Genomic DNA, 22,706 nt, shown 5'->3' with positions numbered 1-22,706 from the left:
CTTTTAATTTCTTTCAGAAAGACCTATGCAATGGGGAGAGCCAAAAACTCCTGCCCATTCTCCCCTGCTTCCTTGCCACTGCCTCCCTTTACATCCCAGTCACAGCAAGGCTTCAGCACAGGTGCCGTTATACGGGTATACTGTGTGTTTCAGCTGGCAGTTTAACCACTTTCCAAACTGGAAGAGGTTCCAGTTTCCAACCTGGAAGAGGTTTATGTGCATTAACCAAATCTACTGATTTTTTTTTTCTGGCTTTAACACTGTAATTGAGGTGACAAAACTTTCTGCAGAGACCAGGCCTTGGTACAAAGCTTGTAACTGTACAACACTGAAGACAGTGGAGCTCTGATTTTGCTAAGATCATCTGGCACCACTGCAAAATACATATAAAATCACAGGATTCCTTCCCCAATCATTTCTCATCCTAGATCAGTAATGACCCCACCATATTATTCTACAAATTAATAAAAGGAATAAAGGGAAAGCCTAACATCAACACGCAGAGAATTAACAATCCCTGACAGAGCTCATCCTGAAGTTTGGTTTAAATTTTAACTGTTATAAAAATTATTTAAATAAAACACTTTACAGGCCTGAAATTCTGCATTCCTAAAAGTAAAAGTGAGTGTTGTAAATAATGCCAGATGCCCTGAACTGAGTCCACAACTGAGTTCATTCTTGAACATATACTGCGGTGCATAAATTCTTCTTATCTTATATTCTCTGAAGTAAATTCTAAAATCGTGAGTCAGTTTCACCACTACTACTACATGTAGTCCTGTTGTTTAGTGAAAGTATTATAGTCATTTGATCCACTGGTTTTCGGTCCACCGCAAAGCAAACACACCAGCAACATTCATCATCTTTATGTTCTTGTCCATCAGCCATGATTCCTGTAGCCACTGCTCTTCTAAAACAATATAAAAGATACACTCTCTTCTTTGCAATAGATATCTCCTTTTAACAGTATAAGACAAAATAAAGAGGACAAAAGTCAGTGGCTGACAAAGAATGTGCATCAGTACGGATGACAGCAGGAAGGGTGCTCAAGCGTAAGAGGTGTCTGAAAGAATGAAAGGAAATGACGTCACCGGGCAGTTTTGATCTTGGGTGGGAAAAAGGAAATTCAGACCTGAGCTAGACTTGAAGAGCCTTCATGCCTAATTTACAGATAGGACTGAAATCTCTGCAGTGTCCTAAACTCCACTGACATATTTATCGATACTAATAAATGCTTACTTAGCTAAAGGATATTAAGATACAGAAAGGAAATCTTCAGTGGTTAGATATGAGACAGTTTAAATATATCTAGATATTCCTCATTTTCCACTAATTACAATTAATTGCAGGCATATTGCTTGTTAAAAGACATGTGTTTAAACCTGCCTACCTACCTCTCCCCATACTGGGAAGAAAGACTCAACAAAGCTGTTGTATGTGGAATGAACACCCTTGTACATCCCTATGCTCCATGTACCTTGGTGACCAAATCATGCCATTATTTTAACCTGGCACATCTGAAGAAAAGTATACTCAATGTGGTTTAATTAAGTTGTCATTTCTTGCTTGAGATTTTCAAGAGAGGTTATAGAGCTACGCACACAGTGTTCACAGAGAAAATGAAAGTAGCCAGTGATGTTATCTAAAAGAGGTTTGACTGAAACAAACCTCTGGTGCTTAATCTCCAGTTGTCACAGAGATGCAGGCTTTTAACTCCAATCCAAATTGGTGGGAGTGAAGTATTTACCTACTCTAAGGATGCTCACTTAAATTGTTTAACTGACCAAAACAGAGCACTGTTATCACCAACGTATTTAACTGCAGCACTGAGAAGTCCGGTACAAACAGGTTTACGCAGTCTGCTTTAATAAACAATTAGACAAACAGTTAAGACAATTAGAAACTTTTTTCTAGAATAATATTGAATAAGCACAACTTTTGGTAAACAGTGGTGAACAAAAAAAAGATAAAAACTTTGCTTTTCCCTGTTTAATATTTTTTGATATATTTGTCTTTGCAACTGCATGTTCCTGCAGGAGGTTCTTAGGGTCCAATACTGGAGCATTTACAGCCACCCTCTCCCCAAATACAGGAGGCCTGAGGAAGAACAAGCACTTTTGTTTCAGTGGAAAATGATAAACTAATAAACGAGTAAAAAGCCATGTTAGACAGAAAGTTTGATGCCATAAGGCAAGTGTGTAAATAACAACGATTTCAAAGGATTTGAGCACACGATCAAAGCAAGATGCTGCCCATTCTGGCACTGCTGTACTCATCACCTCCTCTTTCCACACCTTCCTGCCTCCAACACCTTAAAGTGTCTTTTCCCCAGTTCTGTTCTCATGCAGCTTATGTTTACTTCATCTTTTTCTTTTTTTGTTTTAGCCTCTCTTTCATTTTTAAACATTACCACATCCTTTGAAACTCTCCAGTGATAAACAGAGAATAGCAAGTGACTGCAACGAATCACCAGATACCTCCCTTTGCATTTCACGTTATGTTAAAACACAGCATGATTTGGCACAGTACCATATTGGAGCTTCCAGGTGCATCGAGAAACAGGCAGTATCATTTGCCGCCTGAGTCCAATTTGACTGAAAACTCACTCCTTCAGGGAGAAGCTACGTGTTCGCTTTTACAGATTGGGCTATGACAGCTGTACTACTACATAGGAAGCCCTGCTCATTTAGAAGAGCTGTTTGCAGATAAAAGTATTGCAGCCTCATCCTATATTTATAGGGGGTTGCCAATGTCATTCCATAAGAAAGTGCCATGTGGGGACTGAGCAGAGGAGGCGAAACTGTCTCGGGGAAAGGGTGCCTCGCTGCAGCAGCGAGCGATCCATTGCAAGAGCCTGTCCTGCCCCACGTCAGCCCATAATCTTACACTTTTCGTGAGCGGCATCACTAGCAGCAGGCACGGGAGGCCTGGAGCTGTCATCCTCCTTCGTTCAGCAGAAGCTGTGGTCACATTTTGTGAGTTGCAGTTTTTGAGATTAAGGACAGCCACATACCATCATCGTGCAATGAAAATACGGGATTGGAGAACACAGATGGAAAGGGAATTTTTTGTTTTTCTTACTGTCTTTTTTGTTTTGATTTTTGCATCTGACAGTTGCTATAACTTTAATGAGCGTTTACAGGACAAATAATGAACAATATGTTCTACAGGATGGTAGGAGCTGGGAACCAGGGAGAAACTAGAGAAGCTGAAGAAATTTGCTGTGGCCAAATGGCTGAATGAGAAAAAATGACTTAGCCTATATAAAACCTCTTCTAAAAACATGATGTGAATGTAGAGAGGCATGAAGTATTCGAGGCCATGGTCTTTACCTAATGAGGTTTTATTTAAAATATTCCTGGCATTTTTGTGTTTGGTTAGCTCATTCTTTACGCATAAAATTTCTTTAAGAACGCTATATCTTGCAAGTTGAACAGAAGTTAAATCAAAGCTTGATTTTGAATGGGAAATAGATAAGAATCAGAGGAAACACATAGAACGCCTCCCTAAAGCTAGTGCTCATTCTTTTGATTGGAATATAAACCTTAGGCTGGGAGTTACGTTGAGAGTTACAGTCTTAGGTCTTATCTTCATCAGTAATCGCTGCCTCTTGTTTTAAGGAAGAGATTCTCATTTTAACTTTAAGTGGACTTACTGCAGTTATAATCAATTCCTTGAAATAAACCAACACCCATTGAGCCTAAACTGAAAGTGTAGTGTTTGCACAAAAACTTTTACCTGTTGTGGTTAAACTCATGTAACTTTTTTGTTTAGTTAAAACATGAGTAAATTCAGCAAGAGACTGGATAAACTGATGATTAAAGTAAAGCTTCAGAATCATATCGTTTTCTACCAGAAACAATATAAGTGTTTAGAAAACTGTTGACATCTTTGCCCCAAACACCGAAAAGGCATGAGCCATTTCCTTTCTCTCCTTTCCAGCTCATCTCTTTAAAAAAATCTTGAAAGCTGAAATCTGACAGATTCAATCAGAGACAGGAGCATTTAAGAAGGACACTCACTACATGCCATGAAACCCTGGAAGCTGCCCTTTATTGGAGGGAAGGACTGCACAATAATTAACCACCTCAGGTCTATTTTTTATTCTGAAATACTACACTACCATCAGAGGTGAGAGAGCAGACCTGAGCAACCAGGGTGGCTGTACCCAAATATGACAATTCTTGTTTTCATAACAAGCGAGATTGCAAGAAACTCACTCTTTCCAGTAACAGCAAATGATACATACAGCTTTTGGTGCAATCTTCTAAGTATTTTTCAGCTATTTGTCTGCTGGTTTTCTGAAAGACCTGTGTGCAGGTAGTAGATGTAGCTTTGTGTGAACCAACTTGGTTTGTCCGACTTTATGTGCAGGTGAGAGTGGTAGAAGCTGTGGAAAGAACCAGCGCACAGTCCGTGCTCTCCGCCGAAGTCGCGTGGCATACATTTCACTAAATCAAATATAAGCAGATGCAAAGCAAAAAGAAATGTCTTCCCCATACCGCCTCTGCCTGCCCACCCCCAGGCCATCTGTCCAGAAATGCTGATCTTCTCTGATCTTCTTTCCTGAGTTCTTTAACTTCTTCCACCTTTGTGCATGTGGCAGCCAGCCTTGGGCTTTTCACTGAAAGGTCTTGCTGAGCATTAAGGTATTTTCTTATAATTCTCCTCCTATACGCTGATGCCTTCTCTCTGCATAGGGTCCAGACTTGCCATGCTAGGAAACGCATGGTAACAGTGGATACGTCATTCAGTCCTCTCACATTGTGTAGTAATATCGGAAAATGCCGCAACAAATTACTCTTCCCAGCGCAGAATAAGGGATATTGATCTCTGCTGTCTTGGGGTTGGAGCCTTGAGCAGATTGTACCAGTGTGCTCAGACAGCTGTTCCAGGGGGCCTGGTATTTGTTTATCCTGTTCTCTAGCCAAAACCATAACTATGACAATAAAGAACATTGGTTTGAATACAAACAATGCATGCCACAACTGGGCAATGTTTGGGCTGTTTGTAAAACACTGATTTGTTTTTCTGTTTAAATAAGTAAACTTAGCACATATGTTTTTCTCAAAAAGGGCATAACACAAAGGAAGAAAGGATGGAGCTGCCGGACTGCCAGGCACTGAGACTTCCCCAAGCCCGTTCCATGAAGCCCATGTGACACCACCAGCGCCTACGTAGGTAAACATGGCACTTCAGCTAGGTGACAATGTGGCATTTGTCAGGCCCACATGGGCTATTTTTCCGCACAGTCCAAAGATGCTAGAGTGGATCTCTGCTACATACATTGTTTGTGGAATTGACAGTCTTGGTAGCTACGTAACTGTTACAGCCCTCCAAGGTGGGTCTCCAGTAAAAAAGAACCCAAATTTCCTGCTTCCCCTCCTCCTCCTTTGTTTATTTCTTCATTTCTGATTTGGGCTTGGATTTTTTTTAAGTCAGCATGTTTACAAATATAAATTTTATTAATATCTGTCATTCACTTTTCTTTTGGTCATTAATTTTCATTAAACATTAACAGCTAAATATGCGTCTGGCTGATTTTAGAGAGGTGATTACACATAACACTTTCAAAACTGAAACCTAAATCTTGAAGTGGGGAATGACATTTAAAAAGATATCGCAAAAAAGAGCTCATGATCTGATTTGAGAGGGGAGAAGATGAAGGACACCAGTCAGGGACTTGAATTATAAATGTTAAAACTAATATTCATGTTAAAATCATTACGTAGTGACATGTCACCAGACCAAATGAATGGGACAGGTCTGCATCGTGTCTCTGCAAAACAGTAATCGAATTCCCCTATCCCTGCAGAGTGCTTTTACTGGTATTTCAAAACAGCATGCATCGTAAACCTCAACCTAAGCCTTTCTCTCTTAGCTTGGAGTTTCCTACAGCTTCTTTTCAAACCTTTCTTTGCTCTCGTACTACCAGTTTCTCTTTCCAGGGGATACTTGACCTGCTTTGACTCATGGATGGAGTTAATATAGTGCCAAATGTAAAGCCAGACTAGGCACAACTGTAGGCTGGCTTCTCACATCTCATGGCCAGGTGAGAAGTATCTGAAAGATATTCTGTGCCCCAGATAAGATTTCTAGGTGACAGAGCTTTTTTAATAAAGAGAAGGTAAAAGGAATACAAACCCCTTTCTAAAAACCACTCTCCTCAGGTTGTCTTGGCAATTTTTTGAGATGGTGAATCTGAAGAAAAGCAACACAGAATTTAAAAAAACCCTATTGCTGAAATCTACAGAAAGTGCTGGCACTTAAGAAAGGTAAATTGCAAGGAGAGCACGCAGCCATTCCATGCACCATTTTATTAACGACATTTCTTTTCTGGAATTTTGAGATAAATATGCTCATAATATTTTTTCTATTTATTCTGCCTGTCCCCTTAGGGCAGGTTTCTCTCTTTGGTAGACCCTTGCACATGGCCCTAATGGTTTCCCCATCCTTATCCTGTTACAAAGTGTTAAAACGCAGTTGAATATTAGTGATGAAAACACAGCCACACGGCTTATTAAAGAAATAAGAACTTCAAAACAACAAAAAAAGTTTTCACTGGAATATTTAAAAGGATTTATGGATTCATGTCTGCGATCTCTGTGTTACGGTGACCCCGTGCTACTGACCTCCAGTCATTGAAGCCTTTCTCAATGCACTTGCAGAAGATTACATATTCTATTTGGAGGGAGGGGTGGAAGGATATTTTCCATGCACTGTAAGAATCATCTGCCTTGGGATTTCCGTGAGTTCTAGAGATGAGAGGATATATCACAGAAAATATTTACAGTGTGAGCACTGCTGTCTCCTTGAGAGCAGTATTAACCTTAATACACTCTAAAATAAAGCTAGTTACACCCACAGAAAAAATGCAGCCATGAACAGAGCTTGAACTGCATGTTCAGCATGCACCTGAGTTGCAAATTCTCTTGGTAAAGTCAAATTTTTGTTGTTCTGGTTGTTGTTGAATTAGCTGATATCATAGGCCCAGCGTGAATATCGTAGGTGCTGAGGTCAGCTCTAAACCTCTGCCCAAATTCACTCATTTCTATTCATGTCAATACCTTTTACTACAATTCTCATCTGCTGTTACAGCCTTCCTGAGCCATCACACAGCCATGCATAAAACTTTACTCTTTGGAACAGTGTTTAAGTTCCCACAGAGCTCTGGTTTCACTAAGGCGCAGCAAACGATCCTGCAGGATTTTATTTTTCAGTAATACACATCCTTTTAAACGACATAAATTCAAAAATGCACTATGCCTTGTCGTGGAAGAAGTCTCACATAACCTTTTAAAGTAATGGCAACAAATATTATTGAAGTCATATTTCACAGTATTTACAATATGGTTGACTGAGACAGTAAAAGGAGTTGGTATATCAGAAAACAGAAGAGGGACTTTCTTGAAGAACTCTTGAGTGAATGAATACATTTTCCAAGGACAGAGTCCTGAAGTTACACGCACATCCTGACTCATTATCAGAGAAAGGCTGTAATGATTCTCTGTTCTAATGGTGTGCCACATTATGTTTGATCACGTAATTGAGCCTTCAGTTTGCAGGTCAGAAGGGTGCCCTCATGGCAAATTAGGTAGGCAACACCCGCTTTGTCTTCTTTCACCAAGGTATAAATATAAGTTCAGTATTTTGTGTATGAAAACATACTGTTGTTTCATGCTCATTTTGTTTAAATCAGCCTGTTAATTTTTGCAACATGCAGTCATTCTCAAGACAGGCATGACCTCAGTCTTTCATTATTTACTGACTTTCTCTTTGTGGGACACATATAGCTCTTCCATGTTGCTCATCACTTTTGAAAAAGGGCCAGCTTCTAGAGTTCCTTGACTGGGTGAAGAGGGGAGAAGGGAAGAAAGAGCCTTCACTACTGCTTTTTAGGGACTGAATTGTCTTCTTGCTTGCCTCAGGCTGGAGAAACTCCAAATGAGTTCTGCCGGCACAAATGATGAAGCCTGAATGTCATGCTATCGCAAATGTAAACAGTGGCACAGCAAATGATTTAATCTTTGCCTGGAGCATGATTTCATAGATAGGGAGACGTTACTCCCTCCAAAATAGCTCTGGAGCTCTTGGGAGGATGCTGTTTTTTCAGGTGAAACAAGGCGGACTGAAGTGACTGTAATAATCTCCGATTTTCCCATTTCTACTTATCGCCAGTGAAGTGATCCCAAGCATCTGTAATTGGATGCATTTCTCTTGGGGAACGTGGGCAGAAAGCTCTAGCGAACGTTTCCAGTGAAGCAATTACTAAAAAGTAGATTGAAAGCATAATTTTTAACTCAGTTTTTAAAGCTCGTTTTCCTGTCACACTCAGAGACCGAGTGAGCAAAGTATTTGGATGAGACTGTCTGTAAGACTGGCAGATGAAATATGCCTATTTAGGCAGGTCTGGGCAGATGCCTAGGTCTAGGTACAGCTTCAGTAGGCGCTTGCCTAGAGCAGAAGAACAGGCAGGGCCCTGCTGCCTACTTTGCTTAGACCTAGAAAGCTAGAGTAGCTCTGTGGCCAAGGGAGGCCCTGGAGCACGTGGGCAGGGTTAGGACCGATTATGTTCAGCAGCAGCAGTCGTTGCTCCCAAGTCTCCCACCTACTCGGTGGTAGCTGTGTGACCTCTTGACTCTCTGCTCAAGCACAGCTCTTTCCTTTCCTTTCCTCTGGCATGGCCCAGTCTCTCTACTTTATTGTTTTGCTGAGTCCAGGCCTCGTGGCTCTCAGGACTTGACTTGCTGACACGGATGCTATGCTGGCCTAAGGGGCTCCTGTGTCCCCACCGTGCGCTCCTCTTGCAGCATGCCGTCCTGATGCACGGCTGAAGTCTCTGTTCATGCTGCAGCCTGGATCAGGGATCTGGCCTGAGGTTCAACACAAACGCAAAAGAGTTGGTTGCTCTTTTTAAACACAACAGTTCTCTGTCACAGCCAACAGCATGCTCCCATATGTGGTTATGTCTGAATAACTGATGCAAAAGCACAGGAAGCTACCATAGCTGAAGCGGAAGATAACATTGAACCATGGCCTGCAGTAGGACAAGGAGTCACATTGTGTGAGCAGCTGGTGATACCAGTGTCTACATCATTTCGGGGTTCAGACCAGGGCCTCCCATGTACCGTACGAGCACAGTGCAGAGACAGGCTCTGCCTCTACAACTTCATGGCACTGTGTTTGATGGCTCAAAGGAACCTCTTCAAAAGAAGAGGAGCTGATGAGAACAGAGGGTCCTGCCTGGTGGTCTGGATGGTAATGGGACCCATTACTGACTACCTTGTACAGCCAGCTAACATAGTCAAGGTGCCTGGATTAGAATTAATTTTAATACTTGAGTGAATTTGAACACCCAGCAGTCTCTCTATGCCCAGTGAATGACTCTTGTGATGAATGATGGACGAATACATACTGCTGGAGTAAAAAAAGTTTTTCTGAACTAGCGTTTAAGTGCTACGATGATATCTTGCATATATATAGGCGAGTTTAATAAATTCTTCCTGGTGCTGTAACGCGTGCCGCAGGATGCAAGGTACTGAATGTCTTGCTGTCACAGGCTCTCAATGACGCCAAAGAGCTTAATGCATTTAGACAGTATTGACTGTCACAACATCCCCAGTTTAATAAAAACCCAAGATCAGGTTTCTATTAACAGTACAAGAGTTTGGAAAGGATATAAATGTCATGCTTTGGGGATGATGAACTGGGCACATTAGGAAGAAATTCCCCTTGGGAAGGTGTTTTTCTTCTGCCTGCTCCTTGAGCGCATGCAGTATCTTCTGAAGCATCCGGCACAGGCCAGTGCAGAAGACACGGTATTGGGCCAGAAGTTTATTCCCGCTGAGGCTCATTCCTGTTTAATCAAGGCGAAACAAGAAAACAGGGAGAAGCCTGTGCAGAGGAGTGCCTGGTGTAGGCAGACGTGGTCGGGCAGGAAAACGTAACGGGTAATTGTCAGGGCTGAATGGTTTCGATGAGCTGTTGGGTCAAAAGAAGGGAACGACGACCCAGTCAGCGAGGTAACGCCGAGGGGGAACCACCGCGTCCAACCTCCCGCGTGACGCCACGCCGGTCAAAACCTCCCCTCGCGGGCGCCCGCCCGTATTTCATCAGGCCTTCGTCGGCCTGACGCGACACCTCCGGGGCCTGGCTCCCGGGGGCCTCGGCAGCTGCCTCCTCGCGCCCGGCCCCGCGGACCGCGGGGTGGCCGACGCGCCCTCGTGCCTGGGCGCAGGCCTGAAGGAGGTGGCGCGGCGGCGCCCGGCCCCACCGCCCAGGCCCCTCAGCTGGAGGGTCACCGCCTCCCCCGCCTCAGCCCCCTCGGCGGGCAAAACCGGGCCGGGGGCTGCCAGCCGGCGGGCGGGCTGTGCCGCTGCCGCTCATGGCGGCCGGGCGCCGTGTGGCGCAGCGCCCCCGTCCCCTCCGCGCGGCCGGGCGAGAGGCGGGAAGGGAGGGGGCAGGGCCAACCCCCGCCCCCCGCCACCACCTCCCGCCGCCGGGCCGGGCCGGGCCGGGGGTGGAGGGGAGCGGCGCGGCGCGGCGGGGCGGCCGGCCGGCCGAGGCGGGTGTGAAGTCGGAGGGCGGCGGGCACTTGCGTCAGTGAGGGACCGGCTGAGCGGCGCGAGGGCGGCGGGACAGAGGGGCAGACGGACGGACGGACGGAGGCAGGCAGGGAGGGAGGCACCAGCCGCCCCGCTTTCCCCTCGCGTGCCCGCCGCCGCCGCCGCCGCGAGGGGCCGCCCCATGGCGCCGGCGGGCTGGGCGCTGCCGCTGCTGCTGGCCCTGGGCGCCGGGCTGAGCCAGGGCACGCCGCACCTGCGCTACAGCCGCCCGGGCTCCCGCAGCAAGTGAGTACCGGCGGGGAGGGCAGGCGGGGTGGGGGGGGGGTCGTGGGGCGGCGGTCGCGCGTGTAACGGCTCCGGGCTGTGTCCCCGCAGGAACTGGTGCGCCTACATCGTGACCAGGAACGTCAGCTGCTCGGTGCTGGACGGGACGGAGAGCTACGTCCAGGCCCAGTACAAGTGCGCCTGGAACCAGTTTCCCTGCCAGCCGACCCCCGTGTGAGTAAGCCCGGGGAGGGGAAGCGCTCGGGTACCCCTTCCCCCCCAAAAAAAATAAAAAATCCCTCCACCCGCTTGGAAAAACCACCCGTGTGCCCCGCTCTCCGGCCCCCCGGTACGCCCCGAACAAAGCGCTCTCTTTTATTGCAAACATAAGGCTGCCGGGGCTAATGAGAGCCAGGTTTGGGGATGCGGTCGGTCCGTACGGCCCTGCCGAAAGGGGTTGGGGGAGCGGCGTGGGCACGCAGGCAGGCCCCAAGGCCGCGGCGGGCGGGCGGGCGGGTGGGCGCACGCCTTCGCGCCCTCGCCCGGGCTGTGCCGCCGTGCCGCCGCGGGCTACGCGGCTGCGTTTTGTTGCGGGCTCGGCGGGCAACGGCTGGGGAGAGCCGGGAACGCGGGCTGGCTTGGCGCACGACCCGTCTGTTCGCTCAACTAGCGGTACGTTCGTATCGGTTGTCCAGCACGGAGAGCGGCCAACGCGGAGGTTTCTGCAAGGGGGTGATGCAGAATTACGTGTTCGGTGTAAGCTTTGCGGGATTGGTCTAAACCGATTAGGAGGGCGACCGCGTAGGGCGCGGTGCGCGTAGCGAGGCTGCGTGATCCCGCAGGGAGAGCGGGAGTCAGGGAGCAGCTGTTTCTCACCGCTCTGCCGGCTAAGTCTGGGGCAAACCCCCTTTCCTCAGTCTCCCCACTTGCAAAGCAGTAGTGGTTGCACTTTTTATTTGTAAACCGTAGGTGATATAAGCTCTGCGTGAAACTCTTCCAGCTCCTCCAGCAGTCAGTGGAAGGACTGCCATATGTTTTAGCGGGATCAGGCTCCAGCTTGGACTGAGGTGACTGCTATACAAAGAGAAACTAGCTTTTATTTTGCCATGAGAAAGCGAGGATGTGGCTGATACTGTTAGGTCCTGGATGCTACCGCAGTAGCCTGCGTGCATTGACAGCCCTGCCTCCCTGGGTCCTGGGACAATAGATTTTGGGCATCTGACATTTGAATGCGCTGTGGGGGGGGTTGTTTGTTTTTTGGGCTTTTTTGTTTTTCTTTTTTGCTAAAAGATAGCTTTTCTATGGGGATACATAAACATTGCAACTTGAGGCAAATATCACAGGCAGCAGACAGCCGAGCAACACTGTCCTGCCTGATTTCCCTTATTTCTGTTTGGTATTTGAGCATTGAGCTGGCCAAGTGTATAGGCTATGTAACGGGTGTAACCGCGTTACACTGAGCCTCCGCAACGGAGGGGTGAGGAAGGGCTGCAACCGAGCTCTTTGAATACGTACAATGGCAAGTTTAAAGGTAAAGAATTTTAGAGGTCGTAGAGTTTTCTTGGAGTGTGAATATGTGATAGCGGATACTGAAGAAGTTACAAAGACATTGCTTCTGGCTGAGGAAATTCCTGACCTGAAAATTGCTCAAGCTGGTGAGAATTTTGGCAGATGTCAGCAGGGGAAGCCCCTGCTTGAGCAAGGGGTTGGACTGGATGACCTCCAGAAGTCGCATGCCTTCAAAATTATTTTGTGATTCTATGAAATGTCATTGTACATTGTCTGTTCCTATACTCTTCCTAAACATCTGGAATTGGGTGTTGTCAGAGATAGGATATAGGGCTGACTGGACATTTGGTCTACCCACCTATCATGGCCAATCTCGTGTTCCTTTTTTGTTCTTTGAGGATGCAATTAGGTCCTTATCACAAGTTTTTGTTTCCTGAATTTGACTTGCTTTGGTGAACATAAATATTACTTTCTTGATAACCTGAATGGCAACCACAAAATATTTCCTCATTTTTAATACAAAAACATTTGAAGTATCTATTACAACAGTAGCTGATAAACACCGAAAGCAGCTTGAATATCTTTTAAGCAGACCATAACCAAATCTTGAAATCATACGGTGTCCAAAGCTGTCTGTCTATAGGTTGTGACTTTTATTTTTCTCTCTATTGCTAAGGTATGCGCATTTTCTTAGTAACAGAATAGGAAAAGGAACTATTCTAAAGAGTTTGAAGTACGTGGTCCACATCCTGCAAGCCCCTATGCGCCAGAGAAACTTCATTCACATGAAAAGTACAGTAGGAGCAGTGGTGTGAATAGCAGAATGTGTTTATATACATTTGCTAACTCAGAGCCTAATGTTGGCAGAGTAGGACAGGAAAGCACTAGAAAAGAAACAAAGAAATGACTGTGAAGACTTATCTGAAGTTCCTTTTTTTTTCTTTATAGGCTTACACAGAGAAGTAAAAATGAAATAAATAGTAGATATTCTTCGGAACGAACTACAATCCCAGTGCAGTCTGCTTCTGATACCCTTGGTTGATCTAAGAGGTCATTCTGTTGTAGAATATAGGGTTTATTTTCTAAAATGTTAAATTGGGATTTGGGAAATTATTACACTGGGATATCATTATTTAAATATTTTTGTAGATATTTGGACTCAATTGTGTGTTTTGTCACTGAAAAGTTAGTCAATACTTTGGCAGATTAAGGTGTCAAGGATAAATGTGAGTTAAAGTGTGGCTGTTTAAGGAAGTAAAAAGAAAGAAGGGCACTTTGAAGTGTGTTCCCTTTGAAGTACAGGGTGTTCCTGATTTATTTTTCTTAAAACTATGACCAGTCAAGGAGGAAGAAACTTTGTTATTAGTAGGAGGTGGGAGCGAAAGACACTTATGCAAAATGTTAATGTTTTTACTCACTAAAAACTGTTACATGCTTTGAAAATTTAATATTGTTTCATAAATAACTGACTCCTTCCCTCTTCTTGTTATGCATTTCCTTTCTTTGCTTTCTCATGAACAGTTTAGTAATTTAAATAGGTTAATAGAAAAATGTATTGTCCTCTTGGCTGGATCCTACAAACTCTTGGGGGTTGTGATCAAGGACTCTGTGGCCATCCTTTAGTGAGTGTAGTCACTACAGGTTAAGATGCAGTTTATACCAGTTGTTTGCTTTGCCTCTTCTGATATAGGGTGTGCTGGGACACCTGGCTGTACTTCACATGCTCCAGTTGATGGTGCAGCGCTTCTGGGCAAACCCATTTGCACTCGTAAAGTGTAATTAATAAGCCAGCCTGTGAACAGGAACAGCTGAAGCACAGGAATGTGTTCTGGTGTTTCCGTCTTTGCTACAGAGCTGGGAAACAGGGCTTCCCTGTCTCATGGAGAGATGGGGAAGAAAACTTGAGGGCGTAAGTCAAGTAGAAAAATGTAGGCTGGGAGAAACCTCTGGAGGTCATCTAATCCCCCCACCCCCCATCCCCAGCTCACAGCAGAGCTAGCTTCAAAGCTGGATCAAGTTGCTCAGGGACTTGATGAAAGGATGTTTATCAGATCCCCTAATTCAATAATAGTCTCCATTAATTCTGCTCGTATGAGTAAAGATATGTGTGAGCTCTAGTGCGTAACAGGTCAGGTCACCGGTCTTTAGCTTATGAGGAGTGGTTTTCATGATTTAGTGCGAGTTTCGCATCTTAGCACTTACAATCGATGCATAGTAAGCAACCCAATTATTGTACTAGATTGCAAGTACTTAGAAAACAGTCAGGAAGATGAAAAATGAATCAATAGCTAAATTAGCAAGCCTCTCCAAATCTCCTATTGTGCAGTATTTTCCAGCTTCTTGTCATATGATACTTTCAAATGACCATAAATAAGCCTACTCCCAAACTAATCACAGTTTCAAATCTCCATCGTTGCCAACTGGAAGATGTAAGGTAAAAGACTCAAATAACTTCAGAGACTGTTACTGCTAGTTTTCTGTAATCAAAAAGATTGGGGTAGGTGAACATATTTATTGGTAACACCCGGCTTTTAATCAGCAGTAATACAAAATGTGTTAACAAAATTATACTGAGTAAAAGTGCAACTGTTTTTACTGAAAACCAGTACATCAGACTCCCAGTTTGGTTAAAATGGCTTCACTGGTTTACTGTTTTCTGGCAGTCTCAGAAGGTCCTGGGTAGAGAACAGCAGTCCTAGTCCAGTAAGATGTAGTAAACCCTCATGTACTTTTCAACCCTTGAACAGTCCCATTGGTGTTTTCTGTGAGACTATTCAAGCGCTAGAAATTAAGCATGCGGAGCGGTGTCAGAGTGCTCAGCACTGGGCAGGATCAAACCTAAGATATACAAGTCAGTACAGGATCAGGATCTGTGTTTGCCTCTGGCTGCTAGCAAAACATATCTCATAAGAAAACTCATAATAGACAAAAAGTTGAATAGACGGTGAGGGTTGTTTCATGTTTCCCCTCCAAATATATGGAAAGGTCCTTGGGCTTTTTTCTTTTTCCTACTTAGAGTTTTTTTGTGTGTGTTTTTTTTTTATGAAGCAGAATTGCTTTGTACAGGCTCCAGCTAGCTGACTGCATAAGGAGTTTAGCCTAAGGGATGGTGTGCTGAAAACAGTAAGGAGACTTAAACAACCTCAGAACATACTTGAGTTTCCTGGAGTGCTTGTTTGATAATCTTTGAGAGCCTGCTGCGTGTGGTGAACTGTCCTGGCCACCTCTCTGAGCTTAAAATTAGACATCTCTGTCTCCACACACTGAAAACAACACAGTCTTTCTTCTCTATGAATTGGACAGGGAATTTTCTTCTTGTACATCATTCAGAGTGTGTTGCAATATTTCAAAAAAAATGGCAAACTGTTCCTCAATTCATATCAATATAAATAATTATAGTCTTTATGTTTTTCTGGTTTGAGAAATGTATGACCTGGAGGTATGGGGCCTCTCTCGTTAAGCACTAAACTGTTGCCAAAATAGCAAACTGGTAATCTTAGCATGCCACTGACCCGTTTCAGGCCTCTTATCTCATAAATCACCCAAATAACCGAGGACTACTCTGCACCATTAGGTGATGGTCCGTGCCAGTTTTACATGTTGTAGGTTATTACTCCCTTCCTCCCATAGTCCTAAGGACATCTGACCTTTCTTTCACATTCACGTCTGACCTTTCTTCTCTGCTCCAGTTCACTGCTGACCCGGTCTCCTGAAAAGTATCAGCTCTCCAAACATTGCTGTGCTTTATTCTGAAAGTTGGGATCTCAGCTAAGTCCCACAGGTTAGCTCTTGCATTCATAAAAATAATGTGTGTGTGTGTGTGTGTGTTGTTTTTTTTTTTCCTCCTGGCTATGTTCACAAGTATTCTGTGAGCAGTAGCTCTTTCTCAGAACGTTCCTAGAAATAAGCTTATTTCATGGGCAGGAGAAACAAGAGGTACTAGTGGAGCTCTGTTTGTTGGGCAGCTTTCTCAGGAGCAGCGCTCTGCTCCTCTTCTAGAGTTGTAAGGTGAGAAACTCAGGCCCCACTGCTGGGAGAAGCAGGTATGGATGTTGCTAACACATAACCTGTTTCTGAGTTGCTTCCTGTACCATCACTGTTAGACCACATCACAGTGCTGCTTTACAAAATTTTCCTGAAGTTCTTTTGAAATAATTGTGTTATTTTGAGTGTTCTCCTATCCCATTTTAGTGTTTTGTAGTAGCTTACGGTTGATCTGTCAGCTTGTGCTTGACTGGCATTTGTTTCTCTTCCTGGTGACAAAATGGAAGGAAGCAACCATATAAGAATTAAAAGACTGGAAATCCCAAGAACAAAGTTCTATTTTGAGCTTTGCCACAGGCTCTGTGTGGTTGCAAGTTGCTTAAATGCATCATGTAACTTGGTTGCTCTGCTCATAAGAGAAGAGTGCCTACCTAGCTTTCAGGAGTGGCAATTCATGAACATTAAGAATATTAAAATTTTAAACCTTGGGCATAATTTTTGGGCATTTCCTACTGGACTTCAATGGTCAACTTTTTAAAAAGAAAAACTTTGGTGACTGAAGTGTATATATCACTAGAAAAACAAAACCACAGACCCGTGGTTGTTTCTTCCCCTCTCTGTCTTAATTACACTTCAGGAGCGGGGAGTAAGGAAAAAATTCAGTTTTGAGTCTCAGTTATTTTGGATAGAAAAACCCTGAGACAAGCAGCATTGGAATTTGGTGTATGGATGAGGAATGATGGCACTTCTGGAAGTTTTGGATGGAAATATAAATGCAATTCTGTCATGGTGTGTGAGAAGAGTTACACTTTTTGTCTTCCACCACTTCCTGTAATCCTCCGCCCCTCTTATTAAAAAAAAAAAACAAAACTCTCCAAAGTAAAATTTGGTCAGATTCTCTCAGATACACTGAACTAATGTTCAACATTAAAGACAACTATGTGAGAAATTAGGTGTAGTGACCTGATTTTGGTAGCATGCTTCTCTGCTCCTTCCCGGGTGCCAGCAGATGAGGTGACAGTAGTTTTTAGGGATGTTAGAAAGCAACTTTTCTTCCTTGGTCCTGAAGTGCCGATGTTCTGGGGATGGAGTTGGAGGAAGGGATACAAGTCAGTTGTGCCATGTTTCTGCCCGCTAGCAACTTCTTCCAAACTGAAGGCAATCTGTGCTCCCTTTGTGCTTCTCCAGCGGTGTGAAGGGAGAAAGTACTTAGGCTGTAACAGCCATTCCTATTTCATGACACGTTTAGTAAAACTGCAGCATTTTTGGTACTCTGATACTACAGCAGTCTTTGCAGTGAGGTGGCTGAGTGGATTCCTTGTTGCATAGACAGCACATATTGCATTGCAGGATACAGATGTGTAATGCTTTAACTTGTTCTCTTGCCTTCCTCCAGTTTCAGACTCTGTTAATGCTCTTGGGCAGCAGCACTTTTTTATTCAGAATTTAGCTCCAAATAGTCCAACTGGTGCAAATCCATGTGGCGCACTCTATATTTTAGTGCATATCTTAGTAAAAGCACCCTTATGTGCCTGTATCTGCTCGGAGAAGCTCAGCCTCCTTGGCGGTACATGTTAGTGGAGATGGTCGTAACTCTATATAGTCTGCAGAGGTACCTCAAGATTATGTTTCCACAGCACAAAATTTTGAAACACTCTGCTTGCTTTTGATAACACATATTAGGGTCTAATCAATATAATATGTAAAGGCCTGGTCATGGCCTTTGGGGAACTTCAGTTAAGATAGCTATGACTCTGCCAGACATTAGACTGATCAATAAAATCAATGGCAGTTTTTAAAAGGAAAAGTAACGTTCTGCTCCCCAGACCTTAACTCCTACAGACACATGCACCATCCTTCTCTGTAAAGAATTTTGGAAAGCAAAGTGCCAACTAAAGCAAGAGTAGCAGCGGTGAAAAGATACTACTTTCTTGAGTCCGTCAGTAAAACCAGTTTAGGGTCTTTAATGTCAGATCAAAGTCAAAAACTATTTTGTGTTTATTAGGAATCTTTCAAAATAGGTTTTTTTACTATGGCATTTAATTCGGGTTTATTACTGACTGTGTAGTTTTCTTTCATTGAACACCTAGACTTTTGTTAGGCTAAACTGTCCCTGTCAAGACTTCTTTTTACCACTTGCAGTAAGTGCCTTAGGATAAATTCTTAATAAAAAGACACATTTTTTTCTTAGATTAAGCTCATTTGTGAGTTAGAACACGAGATAACTGTCAGCGCTGCAGTGTTGTAGCAAGGTTGTAACAGAGCAAGATTCAGAAGAGGGATTCAGCTCACCCTAACTTCATTTATCTAATCTATGTGAACACTGGAGCTCAGACACTCACAGTAATCAGTGATAGAGCGACTAGTCAACACAGGTCAGTGTTAATCAGATGTAAATAATTACTTTATGAATGAGATGCAACACTGGTTAGGTCTATTTTCAGTGGAAGCCTTGGCGGAATAAAAAATATTTGGTCAAAATGTGATTGCATTTAATTATATCTTATAGATAGTATTCTGGGTTTTTGCTTTTTTTTTTTTTTTTAAATGTGCTCCTCCAGCTGTCCCACTGCTCTACTGTTGAAGATCTGGATGATTGGGACCTGCAAGAGCAGACTTTATAGCACTTAAAAAACAAATGGATCTACATTCCATAAAAGCATTAAGTAGTGAGGATTAATTAGCTTATATGCAATAAGATCAAGATTCACAGACTGCTGAAGTTATGGGACCTGTTCCAGTGACTATAGATTTTTGGGCCAAGTTTTAAGTTTTGTGCTCAGAATAAACACAGTACACTGCTTATGCAGAAACATATGCTGCTCCTGCAGTCCCTTCCTCACAGTGAGGATGTGGTGGCGCTTATCTTCTTGCATTTCCCTAAACGTTGAATGCTAGAATGTAGTTGCAAAACTGAGCCATATGTTTTCCCACTGATTTCATCCAAATGTTTCTGATTTGTTTTATCGTTATTAGGTGACATTCCAAATAGCAGTGCTAACTGTTTCCTTCTGTGGTTTAGTACCATGAGAAAATTATAGTATGTTCCCAAGTCAAAATGTCTAGCACTTGCAGCAAACATGTATTTTTAATTAAACATTTTCCAAAGAAAAACTTTTCTCTCAGAGAAGAAGAATATTTGAAAACTATTGCCACACTGTATAAGTTCATTTTATTTTCAGTTGTGAAATATTCAGGTATTAAAACTACAGTTTTAATAGTGCATTACTGTTCTGAATTTGTTTTTTCCTCGTTTGGTCGGCATGTTGAATTCATAGTGAAGGCAGTAGGCATTGGTTATAATCCTGCAATGGAAAAACTCCTAAAAAAACCCCCAGCTGTTCTTATTTTTTGTGTTGCGAGGACAGATTAGAGACTGTTGAAACAAGTCACCTTTGTTCCAGCTTTTTAGAAGAATGATTTCATTTGTGTTATTTACCTTAATTCACGAAAGAAATTTGACTGTCTTCTTCGGCTAGAAGTCCATGCAAGGATGGAGTGAGTAAATACAGTAAGTGCTGATAGTTTAGGTTTTAACCACATTAGGAATAAAAATATTATCTTTGAGGCGCTTGTAAAAATAATTGTGATTGTTAATACTCATTTTAACAGAAATCCAAGTCAGTTGGAGGAAAACAGTGTTTCACACTTCTTTTGCATTATAGTCCAGCATATACAGATATTAAAGTGGAACTTATTTTCCCTCCTTCCCTTCTGGAACCTTTGAAACTTTTGTGAATCTTTTTGACTAAAGTTGCCTTGTTGGGCAATGACTGAGTGATTTTATTCAAACTACTGCACATGTAAATAAGCACATATCTTATTTATATATTCTGGTAGTTCCCGATCCTATGTTATTAAAATATGTAGTATCGTAACTTATTCTTAAGATATGCTCCCTATCAGAAAGTTATATTTTGCTTTGTTTTGTCAAAACTATAACAATAATATAGTTGTGTTCAGTGCTGTTAAGACTGTTGTGTCCTTGCAAAATCCTGGAAATCTACAGCTCCGTCACTGAAACTGACTTTGTGAGCAGAGTTCTGGCTTTAAAGAACTTACTACGTGATTGAGACTCTCGCTGAGACGTGATGCATGGTGCTGACTGTCAGGTATCTGGAAGGTCCTAGCAGGATCACATCATTCCTTGCGCCGGCAACTTCCACAGCTCTACATGAAGTATGTCATCAGTAGAAAGCTATAGCAACTAAGATGTGATTTTAAGTAATCTTTATGTGACTGGGTGCAAATTAGAAAGGTGTTAAGATAAGATCTGGTTTCCCTGGCTTACGTGACTAATTTTGGTGAAGTTAATGGGACTAGCTGTGCGACTGATTAATTGAGCTGGACTGGCAATGCAGGGAATCAGCAGTTCTTGCTAAGTAAATCCCAATTTAATTTCTAAGCTACACGCGTATAGCTGCCTTGATACCACAGTTAAAATTTGGAAGTTATTGTATGTCTAGCTTTTGAAGCATTTTGATTCTTGCTGATCTTTTTGCTCTGGGAGAACTGTGTTTTAAGGTTCAGGTTGTATTTGATGTGCCACAGCTGAAATCAACACAGAACTAATTGTCTCTTTGGGCTCTCAGGCTTGCAGGAATTTGTAAGGAGTAAATTTAAGTACCAAGAGGTTTTTAAGTCATAGATACAGTGTTTTTGTTTTGTAATTTAGAATGAGAGAATCATCCTGTATTTAAAATAACTTTTGTATTAAATCATATTAAAAAAAAATTAAGTCCATGGTATGTCATTTATTGTATGACTACAAAATTATGAAATAAAAAACAAATACAAAGTAAGAGTAAAAATATTGGATTTGCTCATTGTCTATGTATAAGATAACTTTTAAAACAATCTATTTAATTTGCCCATATGAAAACTGTTAGGCTTGATTCAATTTGTTTATATTTGCCCTTTGTATTTGCTTGGGTCTTTTCAGTTAACACTTACCTAAATTTTGAAGTCATTTGAAGGTGGCTACATTGATCAAGGTGACTATAAAGTATGCAGAGAGAAGCTTGTCAAAAATGTGATAGGAGTGGCAGAAATAGAACAAGCAGAATCCTCATCCTACTTGAGCAAAGAAGTGCATGTTTTGCATAAAAGCTTTTTTTTCTTCTATAAAATTGAGTTTAGCTGTATCTTTTAATGGTGTTTGGTGAAGATAGTCAGAATAACTTAATTTTCAGAAAAGATTTTGGCCCCAGAAGTATGGAAAGGAACACACACCAAGTGTAGGGCAGTTAAGTGCTTTATGAAAATCAGGAAGAAGGAGGTACTACTATTTCTGGCATCTGAAAATTGATCTAGAAGTTCAGAGTTTGTCTTTCAGTTATGTGTTGTTTGTGAGAGTGATTGTAATGACTCTTAGACCACTTCAAAATACTAAAACATCTAGCTAATCCTGTCACTCCTCTGACTCCAGCAACTAGTTCAGAGGAAAGGAATCATACCCAAATAACCTATATAAAATGTGGTTTAATACTTTAGATAAGGGAGAAGAAAAAGGAAGTTCTTGGGTGGCCAGGATGTTGTCCTTTCCAATAGTGCTCTCCATTGCACTCATTTATTTACTTTTTAAGCACTTGACCTTGGGATGTCTGTCACATTTGTAAGCAGGATTCGACAGATGTTTCGGTGAAAACTGTGAAAGTAATTATGAGCTTGAGTGTGCTCTACAGCTGTTTTGTATACCCTATTGTGAATGTATTTAAACAAAAAATGGTTGGAAATCAAGCCTGAGTTAATTGGCACCACGTTGGAATTTGAAAACCTGATAACCAGAGCAAACAACTTTAGTTACAGGTAGGTAATAGATGCACAGTCTAGTCCCCCCCATGCCTTCCATTAAAATTCACAGGAATAGAGAATCTGGAGAGTTTATTAGAGTAACCTGATTTGGCCCAAAAATAGTGGGTGCAAGTACGACATTGTCTCTGGTCACACAACTTTTCTCCCTAAAGGAGAGATGGTAGTTAAAGTAGTAATGCAGAGTAATAACGCACTGAGTAGTAATACAGAGTAATAATGTAGTGAGTGTTTCTTGAGTGCAAAAATGAGAATATATTGTTGTGGAATGGGGAAAAACATTTGATTAGAAAAGAAACAAATTCATAACTAGTAGTTATACTTGGAAAAAAAACCCAAGAAGTTGGCTAAGCAGCTTACCAACCAGAAAGGGACAGCAAATGGGTATCAGATGTAGGACATTATTATTAAGATTATCTCTGTGAAGGTGGAAGATGCTGAATAAAAAATACAGAATTTTTCCAAAAATTACTTGTGCGTATAGGAAGAGAAGTCCTGAAGAGTAACAGTTAAACTTCTAGTCTGTGACTTTCAACAGAAACTGTTTTCTAGTCAGTTAACGCTTTCAGTGTA

At 42.5% G+C, this 22,706-nt stretch overlaps 1 protein-coding gene across 2 annotated transcripts in view; it reads left to right on the top strand.

Moving 5' to 3' along the window:
* The first annotated feature begins 10,550 nt into the window (after positions 1 to 10,550).
* EMILIN2 (elastin microfibril interfacer 2) overlaps positions 10,551 to 22,706 on the top strand; it is a 33,666-nt gene continuing 21,510 nt past the window's right edge. The window contains exons 1-2 of one of the 2 annotated variants that reach the window (XM_068932285.1): positions 10,551 to 10,850; positions 10,941 to 11,063. In XM_068932285.1, coding sequence (XP_068788386.1) covers positions 10,747 to 10,850; positions 10,941 to 11,063 — 227 coding nt within the window. In that variant the 5' untranslated portion in view covers positions 10,551 to 10,746. The remainder of the gene's footprint in view (positions 10,851 to 10,940; positions 11,064 to 22,706) is intronic. The other variant, XM_068932287.1, reaches the window with a different exon arrangement.

The sequence above is a fragment of the Struthio camelus genome, chromosome 2 (assembly GCF_040807025.1).
Source record: "Struthio camelus isolate bStrCam1 chromosome 2, bStrCam1.hap1, whole genome shotgun sequence".
Taxonomy (NCBI): Eukaryota; Metazoa; Chordata; class Aves; order Struthioniformes; family Struthionidae; genus Struthio; species Struthio camelus.
This window is presented reverse-complemented; position numbering and strand designations above follow the sequence as displayed.